The following is a 24,196-nucleotide window of genomic DNA, read 5'->3' as shown; positions in this document are numbered from 1 at the left end:
CATACACTCCTTGACCCATCACAAAACTTTAAATATAAATTAAAGTTATCATATCCTTGTCCTGTTTTAGGCCTCAGAACCACTTTTTTAAGATACAGGGAGTGACAGAATGGTCATGTATAATCAAAGTGCTTCTGGAGGCCTCACAGCACACCTCCGGCACACAGGTGTGTTGAAAAGGGCAATCAACCCTTCCTTGCCCCAGTGTCAGGACACTTGGGAGGGGGACAGCTAACTATGTATTTGTTACCATCATTCATAATCACAGAACAAACACATTTATGTCACATATACTTGAACATTTAGGAGGCTAGTTAATGAAACAAGCACATTTTGGTCAAATGAGCAAAGATTAGATATACTTCCTGGAGCTAAAAGTATTTTCTTCCATTGCTCAATTTATTCAAGCAGTAGTATTATGTTGGAAGTACATTTTTGAAAATGTATGAAAGGCAACTCTCATTTTACCTTGCAAAGCCAACTCCACGACTTGTGCCATTGGAATCCCGAAGTATTCTTGTAGATATAACTTGTCCAAATGGTTTCAGCATATTTTCAAGCTCTTGCTCATCCATTGAAAGTGGCAAATTGGAAATATACAAATTAGTTGGATCCTGTTCTTGTTGCTGGAAAGCAATCAAATTTTTCCGCATTAGTTCTCAAAAGAGTGAGGGACATTTTGAAAATACAATGCTATCCATGAAAATACAAAACCTACTCCACGACCACAAACCTCCAGAATAAAGTGGTTCAAACTCTCTGGGCTGCAGCCAAAAAACCTTTAATTCTAAAGCGGTTGAACAGCAGACTCTCAGACTTCACTGAGAGATCAATGAAAGTCCTCCAGAGAAATGGCTCAAGACTAAGCATTATGATTATATCTACTCAGTGCTAACAGAATCACAACATGAAGCTCTTCCTATGTGACAATGTAGACCACGGCCACCTCCACTGTGATATTCAAACAAAAACAACTAAATAAAAGGCAAGTATTTGCTGAATGCTGGTTGCATAACTGAAAGGTAGAAGGGCATGCTTCCCCCCACCCCCACTGCCCACTTTCCTCCTCTTTAACTCTTCCAATCACAACCAGTATGTTTCGCTGATTGCCATTCAAGTCTAAAGATAGAATGCTGCCACAGATGTGGTCTCACACCCACATTTTATCTAGAAATGTGACCATGAGTTTAGTATCTTCCAAAATCCATGCCTGCGATTCTAACTTTCTGCCACCAGAATACATTCCCCATCTATGGTTTTTACCCTTGTCAACCCTTCCAGGAGTCTCTGAAGCTATTGGCGAAGCTATAGACAGAACGAGAATCTGGCCATCAAAAATGAACCATTACAGCCAAACCTATTCTCATGTTTGTGTTTTCCTACTTTCTCCCCCGTCCCTTCTTTTCCTTTGGCTTAAACGATTATAAAGTGAATGGCACTACTACAGTCTTTCCCTTTTTGTCAGGGAAGACTAAGAAAATATTTCTTTTACTTCTGAAACTCCCAATACCTGATTTTGGAACAATCCCTTCCCTTGCAACAACCTGTGCCACAGTATGTCCAATTCAGAAGTGTTTCCAACTTCTGAGGAAGACTGTGGCTAGGACTGGGGAAAGGGGGGGGGCAGCAAACTCAGTATTCACCAGACCCTTCTCAATGAGTTTTCTCTGGATCCAATACTATAAAGATGTGACCCATGTGAAACGAGAATGGCACATCAATAATGTCGTATAAATGCAAAGCATTACATGAACATGAAGTCAGAGTGCGGAAACATATGAGACACATATGTCTCTCCACAGAGGGAAGACAATGAAGCAAACCATTCAGATGTTTTGTTTCAGCAAATTGTTGTTGGTCCTAAGAAGGAGAAAAGCAGCAAATGCAGCTGTGGCACTTTTAGGTGCTTAGCAACATAATAAGACATTGGCTTCTGTTCTGGGCCTTTCACTTCAGGAAGGAAAAGGTACTGAAAGATAAAGCTGAATTCACTTTGTTTGTCCTCAACCATAACAAAACCAGGCTGATTTAAGCTAGTTCTCTTTCCTATGTATCCATGCTATTTTTCCGTGGGCATTTGAGGAATTAAGTATCTAATAAGCATAAAGTTATGTTCAGCATTTATTAAGTAATCGGAGCAACCAGCTACAAACATCCACTGGAGCAGAAAAAGTAGTGACTGGAGGTCCTCCATGGTGTAAAACTCCCAGTCATCATCTGAAACTAATTAACAAAAACTCTCTGTGTGTGGAACTGTTCCTAACACGCAAAGCAGGGGGTGGGAGGAGAACCAAACAACTTGGCAGCAGGATGAGACATCTGTTTTCTCTTGCTCTGCAAAGGGTCACAGCTAACAGACCGCTATTCAAAAACATGTGACTGGGATTGCTGACAGTATGGAAGATCCTCTGGCAAATGAGGTCCAATTCTGGTTTGCCTGCCTTCCTACGGGAACCGTGATGTATACAACAGGAGGAGTTGTACCTACTTGAAAAGTATAAATTCAATGCTTTAGGTGTAAAAGTGCTAGTTCTTGTTCAAATTTTAGCATAGGATAAAACTATGATCTGGCACATATAAAATCTATTGCTTGTTTCTAGTGAGGTGGTGGGGGGAACCACAGTAAAAAAACAAACCCTACATTAGCTAGATGATAGAAATATAGTAAATAAAAATTAGTTACCTAGCTTTTTTCTTTCCAAAATAGTGTGGCGATTGTTTTTATTCACAGATAATTTTACAAGTAATTTAAGTTACACTGAAATACATTAAAGGCAAGGTTAATTGTTTAGTTCTCTCTTTCCATCTCTTTTGGAAAGAGAGAACTAAACTCTCTCATCCCATCTCTTTTTTTAAAAAAATAATTCAAAACGTAAGCTGAAATAATTGTGTTCCAAGACTGCTCAGAATACAGTGCTTGGTCCCAAAATCACAATTTCTATAATCAGAAAACCCCTGTCTCCCTTTTATACATTTCAGTATGTTGTGCAATACTCTGGACCTTCAATCTTACAAACACACACACACAACTTGCACTTTTTTGGTTTGGATTGTAGTCCACATTAACTGTATTAGGTCTATTAAAAGCAGCAGTCACAAAACGATCACAAGGAGCTGCAGCTGGGGATACTATATTTCTAACACAATTCATTTCTTATGTATAAATTCATATGAATGAATTTCAGTCACTTGAATATATCACCCTGTCATGGACAGAGCACGAATCTATACAGTACTCTCACATTCACAGAAACCAGAATATCAGCATTTAAGATTTCTACATTGGTGTAGTTAATATTGTTCCTGCTGATAAGTGAAGAACAGCCTTGAGAGCTTTCACTGACCCACAAATGATGTATGAAATAACTGGACTGTCGTTACATTGTCATCGCTCTTTTTTTACCAGTACTGGTTTTCTGATTTGTTGTTTTTGTATCTGTAAATGCTGTCGATACTGTTTTGTAAAGCAAAACAAAAACGGAATATATAAACAAAGACTGCAAGATAGTCATTATCCATCAATAATTAAAAAAGATTAACAAGGATTAGTACAGCTTTGCTTAACAAGCTATACCTTAAGTATGTATCTGTGCTGGCAACAGTGAAGTAATATCGCTACCTGAAAGAACCTCAGTATGTGTTTCTACTCATCTCTTTAAGAAATTGAGAAGTGGAAAAGAAATGCGGTGGCAGAAACTTCCTATCACCACATTCATCTAATTGCATTTTAATCCTGATTTTCCAAAGCCCCCTGGCAAGTTAGAGCATTAAAAGCAAAACAAAAACAAACAAAGCTGGAGAAATAAATGATGAAAACAGAATACAGGGAAAAGGGGGATGTAGAAAGTTTCTTCCTGTCTTCCTCCCAAGATGATAATCTCTCTTGATGTTGCACAAAGCACGGCATAGCTGGAAATCTGAAGGAACACTTCTGCTTGTGTTTAAGAACTTTGTCTGTTTTTTAATCACACAGTATTAGGTAGGACAAAACTGAAATTACTTCCTGCACTGTGTGCTACAATTCTCCAATATTTCTAATGGGTGAAGAGCGTGTTGTTAACATAGCAACATAGAGTGTTTCCAGGTGGATGCTTCCTTGCACTACTTTTCAAAAGATACTGTATAGCTGTTCTGCCTTTCCTTTCTTAATGGATTTTCTGTGGTAAGAAAGAAGATGGAAGATGTGGTGGAAAAACACAGGAGGGTTACAAATGGAAGGTGACATCATCTGAACCTCACATAAAAATTCAGTGAATGAGGCAAGGCAAGCACATAATAGAAGCCTTGCCTGGAAGCATTAGTCATTATTTACTTTCTTCCTCCTTGAAGAAGGCAAACTAAGATTAGTGGAAAAGGGAGGGAACCATGGACATCTAATGACAGAGGCGAGAGGAAGTGCAGCTCTGATGTTCTTATACAATCCATTCTCTCAGCCAACAAAGGGGGGGGGGATCCACCTTTAGAAGATGCTTGGTGAAGGAAAATGAGGCTCAAACAACACATACCACATAGTGTATTTTTTATTTTAACCAACAACAATAATAACTTTATTTTCGTACCCTGTCTCCATCTCTGTGAAGAGATGTGGGACAGCTTATATTTTACATGGTTAAAATATAACACAACAAAATTTATAAAAACAACTTTATAAACAGTATAAAACAAACCACACATACCTCAATATAAAACAACCATCGAGCAAACCACCAATGGCTTGAGTAGTAAACAGTTTCTGAGCTTGGGCAGCGGGCGGGTGCAAATCATTTGCAAGGACGGGGTTGATGGATAAAGGGCTGGAGCCAGATGACAAAGCTAGGGAATGGAGGGTGTGATGAATCTAACCTTTTGCCAGGAGGCCGAAGCCTGGAAAGTCAGTAGCTGACATGTTGAGAGATAGGCAGGAAAGCTAAGAGGCAAGAGGGAGGAGTCAGCCGACTCCTGATTGGCTAGAGCAATCAGGGGAGGAGTTGGGTTTTAGAGGGAAAAGTGGCTGTGTCTTTTTGACAAGGAGAGAAAAGAGCTTTAAAACATCGAAGAGTGTAGAAGGATAGTTAGGAACAGGGAGCTGTGAAGAATTTAGACAGGGAGAGAAAACTTTTGAAGTGAGCCTTGGGGTTAGAGCATAGGAAAGGCAAAGATTCCTGGATCACTGTACAAAGAAGGGTCAGTGTAGGGAAGCCTGTTTGCTCTGTGAGGCAGTCAGTGGACTGTTCTCAGGGACACACTGTGTCAGAATAGGGAACAGTGTGAAGCAAGGAACTCACAAGAAACAAAAGTTTAAGTCTTGAGAGAAGACTGCTTGTCTAACCAGCTAAGCCTCAGTAACCACATTAAGCTTTTGTACCACTCTTATTAAGAGTTGATTTGTTCACCAAGTTTAAATAAACCTTTTGCTAATTTCATCTAAACTGGTGTCTGCCTCGGTCTGTCACAATCATTAGACCTCAGTTAGCCTGAAGAAAACTACCTTCAGTCCAGTCAGTGAGAGAAATAGCCATTGAAGAACAAAGGGCTTAAACCTATTTTACCAATTTCACATTCACACTTATGTTTTCCTCAGACAATAATTGAGGTGGTGGCGGCGAATCTACCTAATACATTGGTCATTAACAACGTTAAGACAGTTGGTCACTTAGTAATACCACTGAGGTGGGATTAAGAGAGTCTTTCCCCCTTTGTCACAGTCATTTATCTTGATTAAAGTAGTGTACAGCTGAACGTTAACATCCTTTAAACTGGTGGGCAGTGGTGTGATTGTTGTCCCCCCTGCCCAGCTGGTCATTGGTCTCCTTTGCAGAGGGCAATATAAAAAGAGCACTATATCTCTGGTTAGGGAACAGCAGCAATGTGCAAGGACTAGGTTTTGGATCATAACTGGGGGTCAAAATTATCTGGGGAACTGTATAATCAAAATTTAAGTCGAGTCACCTTGCCTACCTTTATGCTACAGGTTACAGAAGTTTGTCTTGGACCATATCTCTTAACAGTTTGGAGAACTGGACAAAAACTAACAAACTGAATTTTCATAGGGATAAGCTTCTACACTTTAGGTAGTAAAAATAAAATATACAAATGCAGGACAGGTGACACCTGGCTCAACAGCAGTACTTTGCGGAAGGGATCTAGGAATCTGAGTAGTGTGATGCATGGACAAAAAAGCCAATGCAATTCTAGGCTGCATTAACTGGATTACAGTATCCAATTAAAAGTAACATTCTTTTTGTGCTTTGATCAGATATTACCTGGACTAGTACCTGGACAAGAATGTAAAGATCTGGAAACAAAGCACTGTGAGGAATGGCTTAGGAAGCTGGGTATCTTTAGCTTGGAGAAAAGACAGCTAAAATATGACATGATAGCCATATTGAAGATGAAGTGAGATTGTTTTCTGATCCAAAAACTAGGATATGGAATCAAAAGATTCAAATGACAAGAAAACATATTTCATGTAAACATCAAGAAGAATGTTCTTATGGTAAATGCTGTTCAACTGTGAAAAATTAGCTCTGAAAGTAATGGGCTCAACTTGGAGTTCTCAAAGCAAAGGTGGGATGAACATCTTTCAGGAATGCCACAGCTGTGGATAACTGCATGTTATAGGTTAAATGGTCCTTGTGCTCCTATACAACTCTTTAAATCTATTATTCCTTTTCAACTTTCAGATCCAAAAACCCAAGGCAGCATATATCAATGGTCCTCAATTTCTCTGAAAATTGCAGGTCTGTGTGTGTATGTTCATTCTATCAGAATATTCGTTTTCTGCAATGGAAAGGGGTTTATTAAGGAGAAACTTTTTTCCTGCCCTTTATTTATTTTGATCTGAAATCTAGAGAAGAATAAAACCAGCTGAGTTTGGTGAGACTTTTTTCAGATGAGTGGAAGTAAGAGTATAATATAAATAAGAATCAAGTACCAAATAGCTGGAGAAAGGGAGGACATGTTTTAAGATCAGAAGTTGTTGGCATGTTTTCAATATTTAATGGCTAACATATAACCAGGCTGAACTACAGAAGATATCATGGGCATTCAAAAAGACAAATAAATGGGGTCTACAGAACACCAAGCCAGAACTCTCCCTAGAAGCCAAGCTGACTAAATTGCAAGTGTTGCATTTTGGACATATCATGAAGAAGACATGACCCAACAGAAAAAAAACAACAACAATATGGCTTGGTGTGGTAGAATGTAGTAGGAAAAGAGGAAGACACACTCCAGATGGATGGATTCAATCAAGAAAGCAAAGGCCCTGAGTATGAAAGACAAGAGCGGCACTGTTGATGACAGGATGGCTTGGACTTAGAGGTCTCTCATTCATAGGGCCACCATAAATTGAGGTTGACTTCAATGTGATTAATAATAAATAAAAAAGGGATAAAGTGAGGCAATCAAATGAAACTTAGATCTTACACATGAACATATATGGTGTCAAAATTAAATGTCAACAAAAGAAAAGGGGTATTTACTAAATTTCAACCAACAGCAAGGGCAGGCACTTAGGCTTGAGACCATTGCTTTCCCAGAACAGGAAAGTACAACCCCATGACTCTACTGAAGTGAAATGGTATTTAGGTGAACATGTGTCAACTGAGAACCACACTTTATCCAACTGACATGTCAGTTTGCTCCATAATAGATTTGTTAGCCTTTGAAGTGTTGCAGAATACTGCTGCTGTAAGAACAATCCGGTTGCCTCTCTAGAAATCCTTGCTACCTCCCTCTCTCAGTGCTAATGAGTATTCATATGCAGAAAACACATGAAGCAAACTTCACTAAAACTAGGGTATGAGACACACTGGTGCAATTACAACTGTTGAGTTAAGTTTCTAACTCAACACTGACAACTGTAATATTGCAAAGAAGTTTCAGAAATCATGGTGTTTCACATAAGATCTCTCAATCCTATGCCATTATTCTATTTCCAATCCTGTTTCTGGAAAGATTAATTTAAACAGAAAAATTGGTGCTCTATTCACACTGTTCTTAGATCTCTATGCATACAGAAAAGAGACAGTCTTTACTTCCTGGTTATAGTAGCATTCATCAAGACAAGAAGCAAGGCTGAAAGGAGCCTTTATTTCTTTCCAGATCGGGGTACAAGAACATAGTTGAGCAATCTGAAACAGGGTTTCTTTTCAATTCACAAGAATGGAGACATTCCTAAGTGCCATGTAGAAAAGAGACCAATCCTTTGTATGAAGACATTTTTGGAGCTTTAAGAAAACAATGCAATGAAAGCTATCAGATGCTCTAGATTCAGAATGCAGATCGTGTCTATATTTTGTAGCGGTATTTGCTAAGGAATGATCAACTTCAGAAATGGTCAGTTTTCATTTTGTATGTTGATATTACTGACTTTGCCTAAAAGAAATGAAATCTTGTTCAGTGCTACCTATAACAATGAAGTTTTGATCCCTTTTTTTGTTTTGTTTGTAGCTGTACTTTTGTTGTTAAATGTTGGGTTTACAATTTTTTTTTAAAAAAAAAGCTCTGTATTTACATTCCAAAAATCACACTAATTGTGATTGATTTTTTTAAAAAAATAGCTTTATTTAATATAGTTTATTTTTTATTTAAATTTACATATTTAGATCATTTGATTTAGCTAGTTTTTTCATGGGTAAATATATGAAGAAATATAGATATTTAGACTCCATCTGAACAGAGTATTACATTCATTTTATGGATGGAGGTCCAAGAATGGGACGGACAGGTCAACAATATCCAAGTAGAAGTACATTCTGCGATAAGATTATGCCATAGCATAGAGTATGGATAAGTCTGTTAGTGACTACTAATTAGTATAACAATTTTATCTAGTAACAGAAGGACCATGCCTTTGAATTCTAGTTTCTGGGATATGAAAGAAAAGTGCTATTGCTCATGTTCTGTTTGGGGGCTTCTTCTAAATCTGCTAAGGTTTATTAAGTAATGCAACATCATTTGTGTACACAGAGGTATTAAGACTAAATGGTATATAAAACCATTTGTAGGTATTTTCCAAGAAGGAAATTATACTATACCTCTTGGATTTTTTTCTCTGTCTTAGAACAAGTCTCTTATGCTATCATTTCTTAGAAACATGAAACTTTTTAAATGGTATTTTCTAACTAGTGTTCTTTCATTGTACACAATCACAGGGAAAACCTAAATACCCTAAAGATACTAGAACCCATCTAATATTGGAAGTTAAGCAGGGACAGCCCTGATGGCAGATAGCCAATGAATATTAAGTGCTGTAGTCTAGGTTTCAGAGGAAGCAATTGGCAAAATCCTCTCTGAGGAATCCATGTCTAAGAAAGTCCTTTGAAATGCATGTTGATTAGTACCTCATTCAGCATATTCATAAAGTGAGAACATTGTTTCCACAGCCAAGGTCCATATTATTCCACCAAAAAAGGTTCCAGAATTAGGTTCTATTTTTAATCCTGATTGGGCTATGACATTAATTTAATGTCACATAAGATCATATGAAAAGCCCCAATCCAAGTGGGAAAGTCCTAAATTCTCACCACATCAACCTCACTACTCTAAAAGCATATATAGTACTAGTTTAGGGATAAAGTGCAGACCTGGAAGAGAGAGAATTACAATACTTTTGTCAGTTTGGCATCTGAACAAGCTGGGAATGACGATTCACTTGTCATAAAACATATACTGTCAAATATTTTGAAAAAATTTGAAAGGGCATCCAACAAATTCTGAAAGTACTGCCGTAAGTAACTCTAAGTATGGCCTAATTCCTACTGAGAAGATAATCTTCAGTCTTCCCTGCACCACTACAGATTGCAAGTGGAAGCTCGAATGGCTGAATACAAATAATCATCCGCAGTACAGCAAACTGTTAGACAGGGAGAAGCTATAGTTTAAACTTCTTTTTAACATAGTAGTTATCTCTGTGATCACAGTCTACAAAAAATATCTTGTGAGCACTCAGCCACAGTATGAAGTCATTCAAAACAAACCCTTGAGTTTGCCACTTCAGAAAGAGCCAGAAGTTCACCACCATATTGGTTAGAAATGAGCACTACATATGTTGAAATCACACTATTTATTTCTGCTTTAACAGAGGCATGATGGACCCATAGTACTTTGCACTTAATGCCATATATTGCAACACAAAAATGCAACACAGTTTTGTGCCTTGTTTCTGCAAACACACAAATACTGTCAAATACATGCATGTCCACACCATGTTTGCTGTTTAAATTTATACACTAATATATAATGTCAACTTTATTCTGGAAGGAAACTTATTTCTTGCTTTGAAAGCATAAGTAAAGGTTGTCTCCTGACATTAAGTCCAGTCATGTCTGACTCTGGGGTGTGGTGCTCATCTCCATTTCTAAGCCGAAGAGCTGGCGTTGTCCATAGACACCTCCAAGGTCATGTGGCCGGCATGACTGCAAGGAGCATTGTTACCTTCCTGCTGGAGCGGTACCTATTGATCTACTCACACTTGAATGTTTTCGAACTGCTAGGTTGGCAGAAACTGGGGCTGACAGCGGAAGCTCACACCGCTCCCCGGAATCGAACCTGTGACCTTTTGATCAACAAGCTCAGCAGCTCAGCGCTTTAACCCACTGTGCCACTTGGGGCTCCTCTGAAAGCATATACATCTTTATATTTAAAGAAATCACATTCTTGTTCTTCAATGCATCTAAATTTGCATCTAAAGTCACATGGTGGAGGATTGATTATAATTGAAGACAAATGGGCAATATTTGTAGGAATTGTGTGTGTGTGTGTGTCACATGGCTAGATATAAAATATTATGACACCATCAGTAATATAGAGACTCAAAGAACTACCATAATCTAGGAAAGACATCTCATTTAACTCTACTAAGATCAAGTGCTTATGCGTGTGATAAAATGTGCATTAAGTAATAAACATATGGTTTTCATTTTGTTTTCCTGGAACTCATCCAAGGACATTTCAGGTTATTAGCTCCACTGTTCCCCAGCTGAGAAAGTAGGAAAAAGTATCAGCTGAAAAAGACATCTTGGCTTGCAATAGTAAAGAACAACAGGGCTGACAGAAAAGGAGGACTGAATAACATTTAGGTCATTCAAAAGAAATCCCACAAAAAATCTCTCATGTTTGAACACTTGACTATTCTATGCAGTATTCCAACTCATATTAGGTTGTGTTGTCGAAGGCTTTCATGGCTGGAAGCAGTGGGTTGTTTTTTGGGCTGTATGGCCATGTTCTAGAAGTATTCTCTCCTGACGTTTCGCCTGTATCTATGGCAGGAATTCTCAGAGGTTGTGAGGACCTCACTACCTCTAAGCATGCCTGCCATAGATGTAGGCAAAACGTCAGGAGAGAATACTTCTAGAACATGGCCAGCAGCCTGAAAAACCTACAACAACTCATATTAGGTTTTCAAAGTAGGAAGGATAATATAGCAGATATACCTAACATGTGACCACCTAATCAACAAGGAATTCAAGGAATTCAAATGGAAAGGCTCTAAGAAATCCACATGATCATTACTATTAATTAATTACTATTAATTAATCAGTTGAGAATCCTACATACAAATATGGGACTGCTTGTATGCCCTTAAGGAATTTAGTTAATTGTATGCCTAGCAGGTCTAACAAGGCTTAGCAGGTCTACCAAGGCTTACACTCTTACTCTAAGATGAACATTGAAGGCCTGGTTGGATCTTTGAGACAGTGGGAACAGATTGCCCACAGACAGAATCGGCAATCTGCATATGGGTAGTATTCCACTGAAGGGAGTGGAAGATTTCTGATTTGGTTGCTGCTTCAGTTGTTGTAGTGTGCCTTCAAGGGTGAATATGGCACACTTACAGAAAGCTTATCACTGGGTTTTCTTGGCAAGATTTGTTCAGAAAAATTAGCCTTTGCCTTCCTCTGAGGCTGAGAAAGTGTAACTTGCCCAAGGCCACCCAGCAAGTTTCATGAACAAGTAAGGATTAGAACCCTGGTCTTCAGAATCATAATCTAATACTCAAACCACAGCATACCACTGGCTCTCTAAGACCTTCTAAAATAGTGGTTCTCACTCTGGGGTCCCCAGAAATCCTAACAGCTGGTAAACTGGCTGGGATTTCTGGGAGTTGTAGGCCAAAACACCTGGGGACCCACTGTTTGAGAACCACTGTTCTAAAGAGATGCAAATGTTGAGTGCAATGGAGGGGCTTGATTTGAATCAGAACACCAGATTAGAGACGTATCGATACCTTCTTTCCTCATGCTTCAGACAAGATCTCCTGTAGCGATGTAGGTGTTTAGGATATATTTAAAATACCACTAAGTTTGGGCCTTACCTTACAAGTGTGATTCAGACATTTTTTTTTACCTGTTTGGCTGTACATACTGTAGTAAACCAATTGTGGGGTACTGGAGTGACAATTCTAGCAATACTTTCCATGCGTACACTAAGGTTAATGTAATTTTAATCTGGAAACATTTTAAAAGCTTCATGAATTTCCACCCTTGCTTTTTAACACCCATAGATAAATATAAATTGGCTCTGTGGAGGTTATGCTATATAAAAGGGAAGGAATTAATTCTCAACAAAGAAGTTTTAAAATAAAGTTTCATAAAATTGGAAACTTTGAAAAATGAATTTATTTCTTACATTTGTGCTATGCTCTTTCTGTGCTTCTCTATTTAACAATATGTGTTGCTAAATTTTCAAAAAAGGAAATGTTTTCTGTTGAAAGGAGTTCAGACCCTGAGGAGAACTTTATGCTAGTGATGGACAGATCTACTAAAAGTAATGAGCCAGTTCAAATAAATCTTTATGTTCAGATACAGTCTTGCTACAGTGACAGCTGTAGAGATGAACAGGAGACAGATGCTACTCAAATGCCCTGGTTCTAGGCTTCCAAGGTACACGAGAAGAGCCATGCTGAATCAATACAAGGCAAACCTTGATTATGCTGTGATAAACCGGATATCGTCACAGGAAGCTTTCAACCAAGACTGAGTGCAACAGCACTGTCCTTCTTCTTTGTGTCCCTTTAAAACTGCTATCCTGAAGCATACTGTACCACCTCTGAAACAACCGATGCGGTATTGCTCTTGTGACTGATAACCACCTTAATCCTGTCTGTGAATTTGTATAACCAACTTCTAAAGCCTAAAGTGACATTTTTGTGTGGAGGGGCATTGCCTAACCCTACTTGCTCCATCAACATGACCAATGGTCATTCAGGGTTCTGGGAGTTTTATTCCAGAAGTAACATTTCAAAGCTGTGCTTTGAAAAAATAATGTATATCCAAGTTTATGTATTTCCTATGCTCTCGTTTTATCTTTTCACATTTCAGCTTTGGCTAGAATTATGCCTACCTTTCCATATTCACCTCACCATACATAATTTATATCTCTCATGTTCTGATACAGAGACTCCTGTTCCCATCTTCATCAGAGTAAGTGCTCACGTTTAATTCATTTTTACTCTATATTGATCTTACCTTTGCCATCTGTGCTTGAACCCCAGTAGCCTTGAGAGCAGATACTGCTTTTTGAGCTGCTGCTGGACTGTCAAAGTCTACAAAGCCGTAACCTGAAATTTAAAACAGGGCTCATTTGTTGGACACAAAAAGGAGACCTTTTCCCTTTTGGAAACTGTAATTTTTCCATGGAAAAAACAACGCTATGGATATTTTCTGCCCTGCATCACTGCCATAATATATTGCTTAGTTTGATCTATTTCTCACTTATTGTGTGAAATCATGAAATTTTAGGAATCAGCAAATCATTACAGGTGAATATAAAACACTATTTTATAACAGTTTAAGAAATTTGGCTCATTTTAGAAGCAGTTAATCCTCAGGGTTGTACAGTGCATGAAAAATGGTGAAAAGACACGGGCTGAGATATTAGAATGTAAGCAGCGACCAAACGGTGCTGTTTTTCAAAATGTTCATTCTTTTTTATGTTGCTTGTAGTAGATGACAATGTTATATAGATTAAAACAGGGCTCTGATTTATAGCATTTCTATTGTGAACTTCAGTGCAAAGCAAACAATACACTTCACCAGTTGATGAATTCACTCCTCATAGAAAGTGACATTTGACAAATGCTCTCTCTTAATTCTTCCAGAGTTGCTCCTATAGTATTTTACTGAATCCTTAAAAAATGTTATTGCAAGGGACTCTAAGATGTGAAATTGGCCCTCTGATAATTACAGCAATGCAAGGAAAGATACAGAATTGCAGAAAGTAATAAGCACATCACCTGGCATGAGCCTCAAGGGAAAGGAGATACTAAAATGGATGCCATCCTAACATGGCAATCCTATAGAGAACATCTCTGAAGTAAGGTTAATTGACTTCAGCAGGACTTACTTCCAAGGAAAAATGGTACATGATTGAAGTTTAATTTCATCTAAACACATCCAACTCTTTCCCTCAGTGAATGCGTTTAAGCATTAGGCATAAAAAAATCATGTGGGCAAATTAATGTTTTACATTACTATTATCTTCCTTTGATCCTTTGTCATAGGAAAAACTGTTTGAACACCAAACAGTCTTTCAAGAAAATGTCCCCACAAAGCTGATGGTGATCTGAATGTTCTTTGTTCTTGTTTGTCAACTTTGTCTCTGTCACAGGAGGACTAAACGGTAACATTGCTAAATTGGCTGAAGTTTCTTCTCTGCATGGGAAGAAAACCTGATATCGCAGTGTTTACTTTTGTGTTTTGCTCACTACTCATTTTGTTAGGAAATGATCTAATCTTAATTATACTGACTGGTGAAGGTCACGAAACTGAATTAATGCATCTAGTGTCTCAGAAATGAGTATATTATTTTTTTTTCTCTAGCTATAATGATGTCAGTGAAAATGAAACCCTTTCCCTACTCTATTATGTCTTTTTTAAAGGAAGAGAACACAAACACAATTAGGGGATTGGAACATGCAATTAAGAACTGATTGACATTAGTCCATTCGAATTAATAAGGCTAATTTACACAATATGCAATATTTTCAGATACTATGTGCAGCCAACGGTCTTTTGTAAGGAGTTCTCATCGTGGCAGGAGAAGAAACACAATTTTCAAGTTCTTTTTCTTTCTTTGAAACAGAGGCTTTCTTTGAAACATGCATGTTAAATTTGACTGTAACCATCAGAAAGTTTGGCATTCGATTTTAGTGTTGGGTATTTTCCAGCTCTCTCGGGAACAAATGTTCTCATGTAGTGCAAGACCAACGATGCAGCAATGAACAAATGCTCCAAAGCAATGCATGAACAACATACCTCTTAAAAAGGGCATCAAATGTGACTTTAAAAATCAGAATGGAAAGAAAGGAATTAGTAACAAACATACCTTTGCATTTGTTTGTTGTTTTATCCAAAATAGCTTTCGTAGATACAATTTTCCCATATCTATAATTTTTTTAAGAAAGAAAGAAAGAAAGAAGAAAGTTATGTTTATAATATTCCAGTAGTAAATAATCAGTGATACAACTATGTAAATGTGCACTTGTGGGAATCTATTTATACAAATTTTAATCTTAAACAAGAGAAGGGTGAAAATTATGACTTAGTAGAGGAGGCCAGTTTGTAGCAACTGTGTACACCAGAAGTTTTCTCCAGAGCCGATAGTGTGGCATGAGACACATGGAACATAACTCCCTGCTTTCTATTAAGCAGGAGGTAGTGAAACATCCCAAACTCTTAAAATTCTGAGAAAATTATTCAAGATGCTAAACAAAGCACCAGGAGAAACATTACATCTAGTCACTCCTTGCCAGTGGTGGTGACTGGTGTCTTCCTTGTCAATCCATTACAACTGTAAGTCAAATCTTTAGAGGAGCAACCCAAATCACTGGATAGTGTATTTATCATGCTCCCCTCATCATGGGAGACACCAAGAACCATGGCTGCTTCCCATTACAAAGAAATGACATCAGACTAATAGTACCAGCCATTACTTGTATCCCATATTTGTTCCGATGTTACAACAGACCTTGTACTGGAAGAGGAAGAGAACTATGCTATCAGAAGTTACAAAAATGGTCATGTACTTAAACTGATTTTTGAAGATTTTATGTGTGAAATTCTGATACAGCAGAAGCTGTATATGTTTTTTGGTTTCTAATTTTCAGGCTCCATACACTTCCTTATAGAAACAATCCAAACTGGAGAATATGTTGGTTTTGGAGTATCTCACTTATTTATTTATTTATTTATTTATTTATTTATTTATTATTTGCATTTGTTAACCGCCACTCTCAGCCCGAAGGCGACTCGTGGCGGTGTACAGAACACAGAACATAAAGACAACAGTTACAGTAAATCATGATAACACACATCTTACTAACACACAACTAATTAAATTAAAAATCCACTTCGTCTTGTTTGGGTCATAATCCATCTCATCGTCATAGTCCATTCCGGTAGTCGTTCCAAACATAGCACTTAATTGAAGGCCTTTTCGAAGAGCCAGGTTTTTAGGCCCTTACGGAAGGCCATGAGAGAGGGCGCCTGTCTAATTTCAGCAGGGAGGGAGTTCCACAGCCGGGGGGCCACCACCGAGAAGGCCCGCTCTCTAGTCCCCGCCAAGCGTGCCTGTGAGGCAGGCGGGACCGAGAGAAGGGCCTCCCCGGATGATCTCAAGGTCCTCGTGGGCTGGTAGGCCGAGATGCGGTACTCAAGGTATTTTGGGCCGGAACCGTTTAGGGCTTTGTAGGTTAGCACCAGCACCTTGAATTTAAATAATTAATTTAAATTTAAATAATTATTCTTTCTTTTACTTACATCTGGATTGCCTTTTTAAAAGTGTGTGTGTGGAAGCTTGCACATTTCCCATGTCCCACATGCTTACTAGATAGGACTGGGGAAAACGCCTGTCTGAAATTGTAGAAAGCAGTTCCCAGAGAATGTAGACAAATGCTAAGCTATATGGATCAATGATCTAAGGCAGTTTTCGTACTTTCCATACAGGCACTGATTGATCAAACTGAGATTGGCTTAGACAAGAATATTGAATGCTCCCAAATCATTCTCTGGGACTATGCACAGTTTGCCATATGTCTTCTTTTAATGATTGTTTATCCTAATAGATATGTTTCTGTGCCCAAAGTTCTCAATGTTTTCTGTTCAAATTGCTTAGTTTCCCCTAAAGACAGGGAGACACTTTGTACTTGTCAGCCTCTCCTCAAGACAGAAAGGATGGTTCTGTGCAGTTGTTGTTGACCAGCTGCCCATTAAGTGCATATTGTAGTGTCAAGATTATAGGAACAGAGCAGAAATTAATAAATATGTTGTTAACTAAGATTATGGTCAAAAATGGAAACTTGTTCATAAAGGTCCACATTAATCCTAGAACAGTGATTCGGATTCTTTCTAGTAATACAATCTGTTTTTTAGTTATTATAGGCCAATAACCCTTTAAAAACATTCTTTACTTTGTAGTAATAACAAACCATTAGCTTTTGATAAAATTATCAATGTCAAAGTGAAAGGCTATTCTCCCAAGCATGTTGCAGGTCCTTAAATAAAATATTTTATATTGTTTTTTCAGGTAAAAAACAATATAAAATATTGTTTTTTATATTTATGTTTTATTATTTTTATTGTTTTTTTATTGTTTTCAGTGCTGCTATACAATAAAATCTAATAACAATTGGGAGAGAACTATAATTTCTGTAATTCTATCCCCCCCTCCCCCCGCTCAACATCTTTGAAATCAATGTCTTACTACCAATTAATTCAAAAGGAAAATTACCCCATCTCACCCACTCTGAATTAATTACTTTTACTAAAAGCAGTGGCAATGTGTTAAGAGCTTGAAAGGAACTATTTTCAAAATTCGGCTTAGCAGCACTACTGTCAGGCTACTACTGTCTGGCTCTTCCACAGAGCTATGCAGTTTAGTTCAGAGTACAGATCGAAGACGTATATATTAGCTATTCAGATGATATATTATTCAACAGAAGTACAAATGGGTCTCCTATCCAACAGCAGCAAGAGACAAGTTGTGGTACCAAAGAAGCAGAACTGATTTTCAAAATGCAACTGAGGGAAAGGTCACTGTGACATTATCAGTGTCACATCATCATTTCCTCCTTTGTCACTCAGAGGAAGTGGCAGATTTGTATCTGTCATGATGAGTCTACCAGATACTGTGGGATTCATTCCTGCGAACATCACTGTTTTCAAAGACCACTGATTTAATAAACTTGTTTTTAAAAAAACTTTATTGTTCACAAAGCTAATTTTAGGTGTCTTTATCAAACACCTGCCTAGCATTTACATAGTCTTCTACATCCTTACAAAATTATTTATCCTAGTAATTGAATCTATAATTATCACATTTTATTGCACAGCATGTATGCCATAAGGAATATGGCTTAGAAGAAGTTTTATTAACAAGACACAAAAGGGCCATGGGTCATTTTGTTAGTAGGTAAAGCCTTGTCATCCATGATTTTTTTTACTTCATTTATGTTGCACAAATATAGATGTCATTTCACAGAATGGCGTGAGTAAAAATTGACAGGTCCCTACCTGAAAATGATTGCCATCTACATTTTAGTCATGTGGAAAGAAGCAGGGCAAGGAATGGAAGGATGGGGGAGGAAACAGGATAGGGAAATGTGAATATTTGTAGGTATTTACAACACAACCCTTTAGATACCTTGTCGTTAACTGCCACCAAACATGACTTTGTTCACCTAGTAGAAACAACTATGGTTCAAGAGGATAGTTGTGTATATTTGCAATCAATTGACTTGGACTTATGTTAAGTCACTTCCAAGTCACTCTATTATCGATACTCCTGCCCAAGTCTTCCAAACTCAGGGCCATAGATTCCTTGATAGAGTCTATCCATCTGTAATGCACTGTGCTTTTATTTCTACTGCTATCCACTTTCTCAACCATTATCTATCCCAGTGATTCATGAATGTGGCTAGAAGATGCTGACTTGTTTTATCATTATTACTTCTTACGAGCAAAAAAATTAGAGTTGTACTTGGATCTTTCATTTTATTTTATCAACACTTCTATGAGATAGATTAGGCTGACTACCCAAGGATGTCCAATGGGCTTGATGGCTCAAGCCCATTAAACCCATCGGCCCCAACCATTCCACATTTGGTTAGATGCAACATCCAAGAAAAGTATAAATAGGCTTCTTAATACTAAACACATTTTGACGTATGCTTTAAAATATCTAGCAGTCTCTCAACATTTGAGATTTGATCTTAATAATACTGATAAGAAACCATTTAGTGTGTATAAGTCTTGTCAATTAATTCTAGGAGCCATTGTTCTCCTTCATAAGGCTCCCATTCTGCATCACCTTTTAGACCAGTGGTTCTCAACTTGTGGGTCCTCGGATATTTTGGCCTTCAACTCCCAGAAATCCTAACAGCTGGTAAACTGGCTGGGATTTCTGGGATTTGTAGGCCAAAACACATGGGAACCCACAGGTTGAGAACCAATGATTTAGAAGGGACAGCAAATTAAGATAAGAAAAGCATTTCATATAAATTCATATGGACACATTGTGTGATCTGGAGGAGAAATTTTAGAAGTTATCAAAAACCACCTGTGCATGGACTTTCTGTGTGTGAATGGCATTTCACAGTCAACACCAATGGATCTTTGAGAGAAGTGTCTATCAGTCATATGTTCCCAAAGAAAAGAACTGGATTAACAACTAAGGACAAGCTGCCATTTCCATTTAGCAAGAAATAAACTCCTTGCTATTCTAGAAGTAATTTACCTAGTTAAATCATAGAATCATAGAATCAAAGAGTTGGAAGAGACCTCATGGGCCATCCAGTCCAACCCCCTGACAAGAAGCAGGAATATTGCACTCAAATCACCCCTGACAGATGGCCATCCAGCCTCTGTTTAAAAGCTTCCAAAGAAGGAGCCTCCACCACACTCCAGGGCAGAGAGTTCCACTGCTGAACGGCTCTCACAGTCAGGAAGTTCTTCCTCATGTTCAGATGGAATCTCCTCTCTTGTAGTTTGAAGCCATTGTTCCGCGTCCTAGTCTCCAGGGAAGCAGAAAACAAGCTTGCTCCCTCCTCCCTGTGGCTTCCTCTCACATATTTATACATGGCTATCATATCTCCTCTCAGTCTTCTCTTCTTCAGGCTAAACATGTCCAGCTCCTTAAGCCATTCCTCACAGGGCTTGTTATCAAGCAATGCAAGCATAATTCCACATAAGAATTTTAAATTGTATCTGGAGTATTTTAATTTTTTTTAAATAGATGTGTCCTTGTTTTGCTTTGTTTTGAAACTATTTCAACATTCTATATTTGAAACTTTCACAAAAGGTAGATGGTGGGATGCCCCTAGTCAAATCAGGCAAGAATTTCTATTTTCAAGTGTTTTGAACTATTTTTTACTTATTTCTTATTTACTGATAGTATTTATATCTCACCCTTGGTCTGAAAGGCTGTCAGAGGTTGAAAAAAAACAAAACAGGTAATGTCAATCAGTCCATACTCATGTCTACAATTTTAATAAGACCTGGCACACAAGGAGAAACTGATGGGGTGACAGAGCAGGAACATCTTGATTCCTGCACTGGGAACCTTAGGAGGCAGTATGACCATTATCTTATTCTCAATTACCATGGTAGGTGTTAGGCTTATAATCAAAGTTAGAGGAAGAAAACTGCATTTGTCTGTAGAATGGATTTCCTGGCTATTTTTGTATGTATTCTTAGCTCTCTTGCTCTAGTAGTAACCTTCGACAGCTGCTCAAAGAAATCTAGAACTATCTAGAACTATCACTGCAGACCCAGAGGCAGGGCACATACTAAAAGCACACATTTGAAACCTTGTTCAAAGTTCTGTTGTCTTACAAGACAACGTTTTCCTATAGAAAAAATGCCTGCCAGCTACCCTGCATTATCTTCCCAGCAAAGGGGGAAAGATGGAACATCTGCTTTGAATCTTCCATCTCAATATTATACCAATAAATGTGTATGTGTTTATGGCAGCAACCTGATGATATTTTCAACTGTTTATAGTCATATATTGTAAATATGTGGTGCTGAGGCTAAGAAATAGTATTTTATAATGAAAACCCAGTACTTATAGACACACTAAATCCAGAGAACCTGGTGATTCATGAGACATCTCTGTTTCAAACACTTTTGTGAAAACTGGTTGTGCTCTAACTGGTTTAGCAGAGATTGACAGGAATAAAAAATACTATCAAATACCAAAGGGCACATGTTACTGTCATCTGCTAAGTCTCTGTTCTGAAGAGTGAAGCAATTCAGCTAAGAGGAGGAGGAGCTCTCATTTATCCAGAATTAAAGGGTAACAGCTTCCAGGCATGGGCCTTCATTTGAAAAAACTGTATCTTTTGAGAAAATCATAGAACAAAAGATGTCACAGAAAGAAGGATGGCATAAACCTATAAAAGTAATGAAAGAAGCAAAGAACTTGCATACTGATGGATGGAACAGGCTGGTACAATCTCTTGATGCTATGTCCAATGCTGTCAAAGAGTGGCCCTATGCAAGCAATTTCCTTACAACACTCAAAGGATGGACAATTGGGCTAGAAGGAAGTGCAGGATGAGAGTCAAAGATGTTTGGGCACTGCATGAATGGGAATGTCTCCATCGCTTCAATGTCACAGGCATTGCAAGGGAAAAACATGTACAATTACACTTTGGAATATGTCTCAAATACATCGTAAAAATTTAAAAATAATCTTTGGAGTCATTGTGTTCAAAGGTGTAAAGAGGCCTTTATATAAAATATATTACTCTTCATTTGACACAACAAACAAGCTCTTTGTACCCCACACTACACCCACTGAGGTCTCCAGGAGGACTCCTTCCTCCTGCTACTCTGGCCCCTTCTACACTGTCCTTATATCGCAGGATCTGATCCCGTTATCTGCATTGAACTGGATTATATGAGTCTCCACTGCCATATAATATGGGATAAGCAGATAATCTGGGATCAGATTCTGAGATATAAGAACAGGGGTCTCTATCCTGTTCTGTTGAAATGTTTTATTTTTACCTAAATGGTGCTATTCAACCTGGTCACTCAATGATCAAATCAATCTAGCTGCATATGTCATTTCACATTACATTACATTAGTTATCTGCATCATATGAATGATTGATGACACTGCTAAGTCAGCAATAGACAACTTTATCATTCCAAAGCTTTTAAAATTTGTTGACAAGACTGGGAACATTTGAGAAGTTAAACGGACAAAGGAAGAAGATAAGATTCCACGGGTGCCCAAAAATCCACACAACTTTATAAAGGTAGATTCTACAGCAATACTCATGCTTCTCTTACACAAGAGGTTGCACAAGTAAAAGACCTTCTTTTCATTTTCATTTTTCTTATCACATTGGCATTCCTAGAGTGGAAGATGCCTTGTGGGCCTAACCTCTTTTCTGCATACAAAAGGGGACTGTGTGTATTAGCATAACATGTTTGCACCAAATAAGAGAAAGGACTACTTCTCAAAAGATGGTCTTCAATCCTTGTACAAATGACAGTTGATGTCACAGGTGGCCTTGTGCAGTCTTTTTCTTATGATGCTTCTACAGACTAGAAGTTTTATTTCATGTCAGGAGCAACTTGAGAAACTGCAAGTCACTTCTGGTGTGAGAGAATTGGCCATCTGCAAGGACATTGTCCATGGGACACTTGGATGTTTGATGTTTTACTATCCTTGTGGGAGGCTTCTCTCATGTTCCCGCACGGGTATCTGGAGCTGACAGAGGGAGCTCAACCCACTCTCCCTATCAGTCAGCAGTCTTGCTGGCATAAGGATTTCACCCATTGTACCACCGAGTCTCCAGACTGGAAGTAACTTTGTAACACAAAGCTTACAAGAGAAGGTGCAAAGTATAAAAAAAAAAATGAATGTTGTATAAACAACAGAATACAAAAAATGCTTTTGAGATCAGGAAATATTTATTTCCTCCCATTTGTGGAGATTTGGCATCAGCCTCTGACTTCAAAAAATGAATGCACAAACACATACTTTCTGTCAGCCTTGGATTGCTATTTTTGATCCCAACCACCCTTAGTTGTTTCAATATGGGGATAGGCTGAAAAGAATTATTCCTGCAGTATCTCTAGGACATTTTGAATAAACACATTAAGTGTATTTCCTAATCACAGCTATAAGATCTGTTTCAAGTTTATAGTGAGGACTCCAATGTACTATTTCCAACAAGAAAGCAGGCAGACAAGACACATCAAAGCATATTTGAGTTATTTTAAGAATACTACACTCTGAGAAAACACACAATGCCTATGCTGCCACCACATTCTGGTCATTGGGCTGGATCCAGAAAACTATGTGTGGAAGTAAAACAGTCACTTCTATCTGGTGCAACTCTTGAGAAGTTGCACAGCACACACAAGGCATTAATGCACTTTTTTCTGCATCAGGAGTGACTTGAGAAACTGCAAGTCACTTCTGGTGTGAGAGAATTGGCCGTCTGCAAGGACATTGCCTAGGGGATACCCGGATGTTTTACCATCCTGTGGGAAGCTGTTCTCATGTCCCAGCATGAGAAGCTAGAGCTGACAGATGAGAGCTCACCCTACTCCCTGGATTTGAACCTCTGACCTTTTGGTCAGCAATCTTGCCAGAACAAAGGTTTAAGCCAGGCATCCTCAAACTGTGACCCTACAGCTGTTTGGGCCTTCAACTCCCAGAATTCCTGACAATTGAACAAGCTCGTTAGGGCTTCTGGGAGTTGGAGGCTCAAACAGCTGGAGGGTCGCAGTTTGAGGATGTCTGGTTCAACCAATCGCGCTACCGGGGGCTCCTGGCTCAATCCACTGACAATGCTGGACTAGATGGATAAATTAAGTATCCCATTCCACAGTGCTAAGAGGTAGGATCTACACATTACAGTATCAGAGAGGACCCAAACCATTATTTAACAGAAATATTATGTTCTGCAGAGTACTTTAGATCCAATATCAAAAGATGCCAATATTTTTAAGTTTCACTGTATGCATTTTAAACACTTCCCTGCTGTTAGTTTATTCATTCTTTCCAATTTGTTAATATGGATATACAGATACAGGTTGTGATAAATAATATATTACGGAATGACACAACTCTTACTGTACTCTCAATAAAAATGAGAACTGAGAATTACGGAGAGGCAGCCCAAACCTAAAATCATGTGGGACCTGATCAAGCAATTGTAATTTGCTTTTCTACCACTCTTAAAAATTATTAA

At 38.2% G+C, this 24,196-nt stretch overlaps 1 protein-coding gene across 4 annotated transcripts in view; it reads right to left on the bottom strand.

The window, feature by feature from the left end:
* The window catches only part of RBMS1 (RNA binding motif single stranded interacting protein 1), a 157,730-nt gene that overhangs the window by 21,158 nt on the left and 112,376 nt on the right, over positions 1–24,196 (bottom strand). For all 4 annotated transcript variants that reach the window (XM_060777765.2, XM_060777773.2, XM_060777756.2 and 1 more), the window contains exons 3-5: positions 15,310–15,368; positions 13,452–13,543; positions 469–626 (exon numbers count right to left, since the gene is read on the bottom strand). In XM_060777765.2, coding sequence (XP_060633748.1) covers positions 469–626; positions 13,452–13,543; positions 15,310–15,368 — 309 coding nt within the window. The remainder of the gene's footprint in view (positions 1–468; positions 627–13,451; positions 13,544–15,309; positions 15,369–24,196) is intronic.

Source organism: Anolis sagrei, chromosome 1 (genome assembly GCF_037176765.1).
Source record: "Anolis sagrei isolate rAnoSag1 chromosome 1, rAnoSag1.mat, whole genome shotgun sequence".
Lineage (NCBI taxonomy): Eukaryota > Metazoa > Chordata > Lepidosauria > Squamata > Dactyloidae > Anolis > Anolis sagrei.
This window is presented reverse-complemented; position numbering and strand designations above follow the sequence as displayed.